Here is an 11,214-nt window from a genome sequence, read left to right as displayed (position 1 = left end):
ACCTACACCTCATTCATTCTTTCACAAATGAGGGGAAATAAACAAGTGAAATTATTTTCTATCACTTTTTTGATGAAACTGATGAATTTGTTTTCAAACGTTATTTTGATACAATGCCTGAAAACTGAAAACCAATGTGTGCAACAAACAAAAATCTAAACTGGCTTAAGTGACAATGCTTTGGAAGAGAATGTAATTCATTTCTTTAAAAAAAAAATCAATACTAAGATATTTCAACATTTACTTTATGGCTTGGGTTTAATTCACTATTTCATAATGAACATTTTTGATTTTAGTGCTCAATTTTATTTTTCATTAAACAACCGTAAACAACTTTAGCCAGACTGAAAAAACCTTATGTGGCAGTTCATATAAATAATTAGAATTATGTACAAGTCAGAAGAACTTCCATAATTCAAGCAATTTGGAGTCAACTTATTTTCCATAAATGTAGACATCAATGTGCATTAGATCAAAAAAAGCTAAAAAAAAAAAAAAAAAAAAAAGATTCTAGAAGAAAACTTTTAATTTAAAAAAAAAATCATAAGAAAAATTGAACAGTGCCTAAATCTTTATTTTTCATAACCTACATTTTTCAAATTAGACAGTTTTACATTGTTGACACAAAAAGAAACTTAAATTACCAATAGTTTACATGTAAGCTTGATTCCAGTCTTAATGGAAAAAATAGAACAAAAACAAAAACCCTCAATGAAGCTTCCATATTCCACTTCTAGTTCCCAAATTGGCAGCTGTTAACTCTCCTTCAATCTGATTGTCTGCTGCTATTTGTGTAATAGGTTACAAAGCACATAAAACCCTTAACCATAGCAAGCTAAAGGAGATACAAAGCAGTAAGCACCATTAGTCAGCTGGTGCTCTAGGGAGACAATGAATTACATTCAAACAAGACCTTTTTTCATGACAACTGCAGAAATGTTAAAAGAGAACACAACAAAATAAAAGTTTGTTGTCACTGTACTAGGTGACTTCTAGTGATCAACAATGTTGACACCATGGGGGAAAAGGGGCTGTTCTAAATTGTCATGGCACTAACTTCAAAAACAACTACATCACTATTATTTATGGGAAAACTGGGCCAGATTCTATACTATTTTTATATTTCTGAAAAATATTATCTCACAATTTCACAAGTTCAGAATTCCAATTTTAATTGCTGTACCCCTGATTCTAGAGATACTGCTTGCTAGGAGGGTTTAAAAATGAATTTATGAAAGCCACAGCTATTAGCTATATGTCCCATCACAAAAGTCTGCATGTAGCATCACAGCTTTCTATTCTTGATAGCCTGAATGTGTCAGTGAGTGGAAAATCTCAAAAATTTGGCATGTCACCTTTTGCTTAATTAAAAAGAAAGCTATAAAAACCACATCACAGCAAGGTTTAAACTCTGGATGCAACAGACTATTGCTGGGTAAGCAGTAATTACAGTGTATTGACCTAGTACAAATGGCAGCAGAATACATTAAAACAGTACAACATATCCTGCTGGTCTCAATATATTACCTTATAATGTACCAGTTCACTATAATGATTAGCTGTATACTGTTGCTGTTAAGTGACCTTTTTAATAAATTGTTTGCAGCTGTTGAGCACTTACATGTTCAGCAGGCAAACAAAGCAAATCATTACAGATGGCTTTAGCCATATACAAATCCAATTGCCATGTTCACTGTCGGGGGGGAGGGAAAGGGGGGGAATAAATAATAAAATCCAGTGACTCAATGGTTTTAGTAATCTTGGTGATAACTGTGGTTGTTCATGTTCCATCTCCTCCCACAACAAAGTGTGCAATATTAAAAAGTAATCAGGTCTTTGCTTGCCATTACAATCTTTCTTGCAGTCCAATTTATTAGATTTAAAAAGCCAATTAATTTTGATTCTCAGCTATTTGTCAAATGAAGGGAAATCAACTACATATTCCTTATTTAAGTATTATTAAATTATTTTGTATCTTTTTGAGTACTGATACTATTTAGAAGTGATCACATAAATATTGGAGTATGATTTTTTTTTTTTTGGTGGGGGGGGAGAGAAGGAATTCTTAGTGATGCTTACTTTCACATTTACAAATATTGTTTTAAAGGACCATCGTTTCAAATGTATCTGTTTTATTTTATTTACTTGACTAGACTGCCAATTGCCTATTTACATTATATTACAAGACACTCATACTGAATAAAATGCACACTTTTAAAGATGAATATGAAAACATCTGAGGGTTTTTAAATAAAAATTTCCCCCATTTCCCTTTTGCAGTGAAGAGGCAGAATCAGTTCAGCACACCAGAATAAAAGAAAAGGAAAAAGAAAAAAAAAAAAAAAAAAAAACATCAACAAATTAAAGTAATACTCAAACCACAACATTTAGTTTATCTACATCCAGCTCAACAGCAACATTTATAATATATCAATAATTTTTATCAGATTTTTCTTTAGGGTACCTTTTTATATGTTCTGATTATTTACAACTGTACAAGCAAAGCACACACTTCCAAGTGCACATATTTAATACAGTATCAACTATTTGCATTTACAGCATTTTTCAACAATTTGAAAAAGTTCAACTGTTTAAGATCTTTAAGGTATATTACAAAAACTGCCATCACCTGTTCTACAGTAAATTTACTCAGTAAAACCAATGACCCTAGATATATATGGTAACTGAGTAATCCTGTATTCCACTCATGCCAACCCAGTGGGCCAGTCTTCATTACCGCTACGCTGTCTTATACAAAAGTTAAGGCAAAGTCATTTTCAAGTTTAAATAAAATTCAAGTCTTTAAATATTGGATGGAAATAATTTCTTAAAAAAAAAAATCAGTTCTTTTAAATAAACATTTATGGAATAAGCTGTATGGTTACATTTAGCAGGAAATAGTTTCATTTTAACTGCCTGCTCCTTAGAATACTTAAAGAAAAACCTTAGGCATTTTAAAACAAAAATAATTTATATTTAACTTTATTAGAAACTTGCTAATTTAGTGCATCCTTGTTCCTCAGAAGTTTAGCACTTCTAGAAGTGAATCAATAAGAGAAACCTCATTTCAGAGGAAAAGCAGGGATTTTTCTCTAGCACATAAAAAAATCCCCAACAAACACCATTCTCTCACACTTAAAAAAAAAAAACACTTTACATCTATATGCCAATGTTAGGAGGTACAGGAAGAACGTCAACCCTCAGTTGACTAAATATATGGACTCTTTCAAAGAGCACTTGGGGCAGAGTTGAAAGAAATCTACACAAAGCATGAGCATAGGACAAGAGGGAACCAGAAGGTACAGTGGTGACTTGTATCAGTTTCCTTGTCAGACTAAGAATGCTAACTTTCAGGTTATCAAAAAACAAAAACAAAAACAAAAACAAAAACATGACAGTGCTACGTTGTAGTAACATATCTATGGGCACCTCTCCACAATGAAAATTTATGGAATTGCTTTTCCTTCTATTCACAATGTGCTTTGAATTTATTACATGTAGTCTAATCTACTTTAATATGGAGTGAGAAGCTGGTTACTTGCTTGCAGTAAATCAAAACTCAAACATATTCTCCATGGTGCTCTCCATAGGACTTTTATCATTCATTTGCACTGAAGATCAAATACCAATGAAAAATTTTAAAATATCAGAACCAACCATTTAGTTAACCCAAAAGTGCAAGTTCCTATGCTCAAATGAGTCACAATAACCTAATAAAAAAATCTTCTCCCAGTAACATGTGCCAGCATTTTGTAAAATTTATCTGCTCTTCCTGCACTCGCAATACTAGCTGTTATCAACCATCATCAGTCTCTATTTAGTCATTTTAAGGTATGTACTTCCAGACCAGTTATTTTTAAAAAAATGAAGCAGTAGAGTTCTGCTTAATTTAGAAAAACTCACTATATATCTATATCTATAGATATAGATATATAGCTTGCATTCATAGCCACATGGAGGCTTAATAAAAAATATCAATTTGTTAAGATAAATGCATTTTCTATCCTGAAAAAAAATCAGACTTTATGCATCACCTCCAGTTAAGCACCAACCTAAACATAAGGTTTAGATCAATTAAATCCTGAAAAAATAGACTGTTTTTCAAGAGGGGAAAATAATTTTTCATAGAAGAAAAGTAACTTGAAGGCATTTCACATGCCTCGTGTACCACTGCAAGCTCCTAACCAGCAACTCATGCTCTGTACTCTGAATGGGAACTTTAGTAAACAGAACTCTTCCATAGTCCCCATACCCACACACTCATACACACACACAGACACACAGACACACAGACACACACACTCACTCTCTCTCTCTCATACATACACACACACTCTCTCTATCACTCATACATACACACACACACACACACACACACACACACACACACACACACACACACACTTTTTTCTCTCTCTCTCTTTCTCTCTTCACTGGGGAGATCTGGGAGGTGTGTTCTGTTCCTTATTCAAACGCTTCCCAGGGGCTGGCGGTGGGGATCTGCGGCCTGACTGCCTCCTCTGGTCTTTGGGGTGTCCTGGGTTTGATTTTGAAGGTGGAGGTTCTCGGCATCTCTCCACTGGTGACTCAATGGGTTTCTTTTCTTCTTTCCCACAGCCAGCAGAATTTGGCTTCTGTTCCTTCTGAGCTTGTAAAAGAGGAGGTGGTGGTGGCAGCTCTTTAGTTGTTCTCTGACAAATTTCAGCATAACTGGGTTTTCTCAATTCCTGGGAAATTGAGAACAAAGAAGACATTTAAATTATAAACACAATATGATTACTCTTTTAAGTAATGACTTGGCTAAGTATAAATGAAGCTCAGAAGATAAAAGCAAAACATAATGAAACAATTTCAATTTGATTCTATATTTTAAAAAGTATAAATTTAAGCTTTCATCAATGTTTTTTAGTCAACACTCAGAAAACAATAATGAAATTGCAGATCAACTGACTCTTATCCTAGATCAGAATTATGAGGTTCAAGTAAAAGATTTTAAGAAAAGGATAGAAATATAGAAAAAGAGAAAGCACTAAGTAAAGATAATATGGATATAATCCTTCCTCTATTTTTCTATAAGGAGGCCTTGTAGACCTGGCTTAAGCCTAGCAAAATGTGTGTAATCAAATTTCCTCTTCCTACTTTCAAAAGTTTCTGAGTCCTTAATACTATGTAAATACTTGATTTACAAATATTTTACTAATGACTGATTAATACTGGAAATGGATCATAAGTTAAAATTCTATTACCATCTCAAAATCACAAAGAGTTAGGGATGGTGGTTTATGGGGAAAACGGAAATTTATGACAAAGTTTTTGGAGGCAATAGGAAAGACACAAAGGAAATAAAGACGGTATGTACAAGTAGATATGTTGTGAAGGTAGACCTGACAAAACTTAGAAAGTGAATGATTAAAAAAAAAATGCCAAGTTTCTACATTAATGGTGCCCTCAATAGAGTCTAAAAGACAGGAAAGATGAGGAGGAATACAGAAAAGCTTTGGAAGCCCACTTCTGATAAGTTACTGATTTGTATTTATAACCATAAATGATAATTATGAAACTATTAAAAGAAAAACCAGTGAATTGAAATGTCTCTAGTAGCAAAATTACTTTATAAAGTGAAGAAAAAATGCAAAGCTTAGTGAAAATAAGATCCTTGAACAGTACCCCAAAAGACTTATACTATAAACAGATTAAGCCATTTAGAAAGAAAAGGTGTCAAAGACATACTGCAGGAGCTCCATTAACTTGCACCGATCTACACGCAGTGGGAGTGAGGGCACAAGAAAGCCGTTCCATGCTGTGTGTTTCCCTCTGCTTATTTTCCACAACCTTGGATTCTCTGTAAAACAATGTTACGTGTAAATTTGGAAAATGAGGACAGTTTCCTGTACTTTTATAACTAATTCCCAACTATAAGGGCCAAGTAATAAAAAATTGTTAAAAAAGTTTATTTTCATGTATAGAATTCTACCAGAAATAGATTCTGTATGTAAAACAAATATATCATCCAGATAATTAATCAAACAATGAAAAAAAAAATCAAAGATATTTCAACACATAGGAAAACTTCACTAATAAAAGATAATGAGGGATATTCTAAATAATAAAAAAACATATTTGCTTTCAACGTATCTATGATGTCAAGTACATAAAAAAGAGGTAGAAATTTGTATACTCTTGTTTTGATATATAAACCATTTGCAATGAATTGGCAAATAACTACTCATTAAAACTATATAATAGTAACAGCTATATAAATGCATAGATATATCACTCTCTATAGATAATTTCTAAAGGGGTTAATACAGGATTTTTATAAGGACATATGTACCCAATGTAAAGGGTAGGTTTAGTTCTTAAGATTTTTTAAAAAGTTTACTATAAGATAATTTTTAAAAAAAAGGTTTATTTCATTTACTAACAGCTTACCATGAAACAATATTCTTTTTAAAAGTGAATAGACAGAGTCTTTAATGTCTTCTCTAATTCTGGATTCAAAATTAATAAAACCAAAGACACAGTTGTGAAAATTCAAATCCTTACTCAGGTAACTGGACTGGGGAAGGAGACTGTTCATATGCTGCTGACAGAACAGAAGAACCTGACCCTGAAGGCTCTCTAGGCATTACTGCAGGAATAGTGTTTGTACTTGCATCCACATTCAGGGGCTAAAAAAAGAGAAAAACAAAATAACTGAATTAAGTTCATTTTAAAGAGATATAAGAAATAAGTGATTTTATATAAAAAAATAGGATTACAAAAAATGAGTTTGCCACTAACTGAACCTGTGACAATAATGGTAATGCTTTTATCCCCTCCACCCCCCGATTTGGCCAAGGGATGGGGAATGGAGAAGAAAGAATTGAAATGCTATCATTTTTTAGTGCATGGGGACACAGAATACAATGAATGTGCAGGAACTGGAATTCTGGCACCTCACCTTTCAAAGTATGCCAACTTCTAATAAACCCAAACAAAAGAAAATAACATAGGGGAGGGAAGTTGCTTTTAAGGAGTCCCTAAATTTCAAAGGAATCAGAGAAACCTCAAATAAGGCAATGTTGAGTACAATCCACATTATAATTAACTGATTATTATAAACATGTATGATAGGGAAAAGAAGTAGGCCAGTCATATAGTTAGAATGATTTATAATTAATGAATGGCCTGAGCAGTATGCAGACTTACTTGAAAAATTACAGCAACTAGAAGAAGGAGTCTAGAACATCGGTAGGAACCTTGATGGAAATGTTATGTCTTAAAGATTCATATAAAAATTGCAAAAAATGGGATGACATGAACGGGTCACTTAAAAGGTAGAACTGTATTAGAAGAGTATTAGTATCCAGAAAAATCAGATTAATAATCTAATGAATCATTCTATTTTTGAGAGGGAAGAGATTACAGCAACTGTATTAACTAAAGTTGAGGATCTTATTCCTATAGAAAAAGGGAGTGTAGTAGGCTATAACAAACTATATTTACTTTAGAGTATTAAATTTTTCTCAACGTAAACTACAGATGAGATTTTTCCTGTTTGAAAATTCATTTACTGCTATAATTTCTTATTATTTTAAGCACATTTTATGCAACAGCACCTGTTGATGGTACAATTTGTCATAAAAAAGTGGACACCACCATCCAAAACAATATATTACATTACTACATTGCCAATAAAAATTCTAATAAGTTACTTTATATACCTGGATAAAGGAAGTATGCAGAAAAACAAATCAGGTATCATTCTTTCAAAGCATCCTAGATTCTCCTTTAGGAACCCTCTAATCGGCCTAACTGACATATTAGCTTTTATTTCTTTAAAGAAATTTAAGGGGAATCTAGATGATGCAATGGAGACAGCACCAGTCCTGAAGTTAGGAGAACCTGACTTCAAATCTGGCCTCAGATATTTAACACATCCTTGCTGTGTGACCCTGGGCAAGTTACTTAATCCCAATTGCCTCAGCTAAAAAAGTAAAATAAAAAAATAAAATATAAAACTCCTGTGTCCATAGTTCATTCACTATGTCTAAAATAATGTATTTCCCCTCAGAGAGAAATGTGAAATACAGCATCTGTAAGGAGGCAATATAAATTATAAACTATAAAATAAATCAATAGAAAAAAAGAAGACTGAAGGAAAGGCTATAGAACATTTCCTCAAAACAAAACCCATCAAATATATTCTATGAAAAAAATTCTTTAAAAACATAACTAATAATTTTAAAAGATGTGACTTTAAAATATCACCTAATGTCTAATACATAAAAAATTAAAATGTTAAATCTGACTGATATTAGAGTTTTGGGTCTTTGGTGTTATTGAAAATTGTCACTATATATGAATTTGGCAATATTCTTGTGTTGAAAGCATTTGTAGCAATGATACTCGTAATTGTAAAAAATTAGAAAAGAAACTCAAGGTAAGGATTAGCTAAGCATGCTGGTAGATCCACATAATAGAAAAACTGTCATTAAAGCAGGGTACAGAGGAAGAAATTTACAATTTATCTATATATTTAAACAATGAGTATGACAAAGATGAAATATATTGCAAATAGGTAACTTGTGCATTAGAAACAGCAGACAAAAAGCATCATTACATCTGTGACAACACAGGACGTTGGTCAATCATGTGATGAGAAGACTGTCTAGTTCAGGTACTTTAATGTTATACACAAAGTATTAAACACATGGAGGAAGACCTACTGGAGCTTTAGTTAACTCTATGAAGAATTAAATGGAAGGACATGAACAAGAATGGTACAAGACGAGAAAGCAAGGATGAGTTGTTACAAATAACAACTTATAAGGTGGTTGATGTCAAAATTGAGGCAGCAAACCAGCTGGATTTTCATAACATTTACTTCCAAGTAATTCTAAAATAATTCCTCAAATCAGACTGTGTAATAATAGAGCTAAGAAAGTCAGGGAGACATGTTTTCTAGACTAAGACAATTCATGAGGTTGGCAGGAGAGCCAGCCTAGAGTGCACATGACAACAGGCAGTACTAGTAGCAACAGCAGGCCTTGGATATGGCTGTGATAGCGGCAGCGGCAGCTTCAGATACTCAACTCACAGAGTAAGAAAGTAGGACATTAGTCAAAAAGAAGTTATTTTGCTGTCCCTGGATAGTGCTGACATGCAACTTTACTACCCATTTGCACTTCTGGGTCATAGTTCCAAGGTAGGGAGAAGCACTAGCACTTACAGCTGCAGCAGACCACAAGAGCAGGGATATACCGCAACAGTAAAAGACTTATTAATCAATACAATAGTTCAAGACAAATCCAAAAGACTCATAATGAAATTCTAGGAATAAAACAGATGAACATTTGAGTTCAAACTAAAGAATAACTAAGGAAATGTTTTACATGATTTCACATGTATGATCGATAGCATTTTGCTTGTCTTCAGTGGGTGGGGGAAAGAGAGTTTGGAATCAAGATTCAAAAAGGAAAGAATTTTTTTTTAAATTTTTTTTGCTGAGGCAATTGGAGTTAAGTGACTTGCCCAGAGTCACACAGCTACGAAGTATTAAGTGTCTGAGACCAGATTTGAACTCAGGTCCTCCTGACTTCAGGGCTGGTGCTCTATCCACTGCACTACCTAGCTATCCCAAAGAAAAGAATCTTAAAAACAAATTAAAGTAATTTTTTGGGGTGTGGGGGTGAGAAAATCAAATTAGTGTTTTATAATTTGGGAGAAATGATTGTGGAAACATAAGTAAAATTTTTCCATTCATGTTTACCCCTAAATCTCAACAATGTCATGGATACAATATTGGTTTACTGAAGGCTATATCAACAGTCTTAAATTCTGAGAGAATGTTTCATACTGGAATGTTTCAAATCTTGGTGCACTGAGGAGGGGCTAAATGTTTCTTGCCTAAAAAATACCCTGGCTAAGTTTAGAAAAAAATCATACTCTTAAGTCTAGCCATCAGGTCATGTCTTATTCTGGCCCGACTTACTTAAGACTTATTGTCTGTAAATTTTTTGGCTAATTATCAGTGTCAATGGAAGAAGAATTTTTAGCAACGAATTTACAGATCGAAGTATCAAATGCATCATGATAATAATAAGATTGCAAAAAAATTTTCAGAAACCTAACTAAACTATACTGGCTATGAGATTAACTGTGTATATGTGGATATAGCAGGACTTCAATATAAAGGACTCTCAATGGTGCCTTCATGTTTGGTGGGTTGTTTCAAGAGCAACTGAAAGGACATGATGGACAAGAGAAAAGTAGAATTGTCTCTCTAAGCTAACAAAGTTAGTGGCACCCTTAATGTTTAAACAATTTTTTCACGGTGTCCCTAGGTCAAACATCCATTTTAAGTATTACCAACTATATCAAAAAACATTCACAAATATCATCAAAAGCAATGTAGTGACTTTTTCCTCTCAAAAATTTAAATTATACCATCATATACCTGACTCTACCAGCATACAGTTTCTGAACTGTAAAGCTAAACAGTTACCAATATTCTGCTGGCTGGTATCAGAACTCTAGGGGAATAACACTTTTACTTGTTTTTTTCTGCCTTAATCTGTGATTTTGGTGTAAAATACTCCTCCAAAAGTCTCTAGTGCAGACAAACAAATTTGATAGGATAGTAAATAGAGAGCTAGATCTGGAGTCAGGAAGATCCAATCTCAGATACTTCTCTATGTCAGCATAGGCAAGTCACTTTACCTTGTGCCTGCCTCAATTTCCTCATCTGTAAAATGGAGACAATAGCAGCACCTTCCCATCAGGATGTTGAGAGAATAAAAATGAAATGTTTGTATAAGTGCTTAGCACAATCTTTGACACATAGTAGATACTTAACAACTATCTGTCTTCATTTCTTCTTATGAGATGGCTACCTGGAAGAACTAAGAACTTAACTGACCTGCCCAGGATCACAATGAAATCAGCTATATCCTTATTTTAAAAGAAAATATAGTAATAGAATTTCTCCATACTAGTATCACGAATGCTTACAGATTTGGTGCCTACAAATTTGTAATTTATGTCAAAATATCTATCTTAGTTATCAAATGAAAATCAGATTTTCCTGAATACATGTAAATAATAGTCATGGCTTAGTCACAAGGTTGATTACTAAACTGAAAGGTTAAGAGTCAAGCAGGAAAAAACCTTCACTGTACATAAAATGAAATAAAAACCTTTCCTGACAATATGCTTCCAAGGTACATTAGG

At 33.2% G+C, this 11,214-nt stretch overlaps 1 protein-coding gene across 4 annotated transcripts in view; it reads right to left on the bottom strand.

Moving 5' to 3' along the window:
- Positions 1-553: 553 nt before the first annotated feature.
- LARP4B (La ribonucleoprotein 4B) overlaps positions 554-11,214 on the bottom strand; it is a 197,980-nt gene continuing 187,319 nt past the window's right edge. For all 4 annotated transcript variants that reach the window (XM_052001141.1, XM_052001140.1, XM_052001142.1 and 1 more), the window contains 3 exons: positions 6,547-6,671; positions 5,731-5,842; positions 554-4,727 (listed from right to left, as the gene is read on the bottom strand). In XM_052001141.1, coding sequence (XP_051857101.1) covers positions 4,431-4,727; positions 5,731-5,842; positions 6,547-6,671 — 534 coding nt within the window. In that variant the 3' untranslated portion in view covers positions 554-4,430. The remainder of the gene's footprint in view (positions 4,728-5,730; positions 5,843-6,546; positions 6,672-11,214) is intronic.

Source organism: Antechinus flavipes, chromosome 5 (genome assembly GCF_016432865.1).
Source record: "Antechinus flavipes isolate AdamAnt ecotype Samford, QLD, Australia chromosome 5, AdamAnt_v2, whole genome shotgun sequence".
Lineage (NCBI taxonomy): Eukaryota > Metazoa > Chordata > Mammalia > Dasyuromorphia > Dasyuridae > Antechinus > Antechinus flavipes.
The sequence above is the reverse complement of the archived record's forward strand: the minus strand, read 5'-3'. Positions and strand labels throughout refer to the sequence as shown.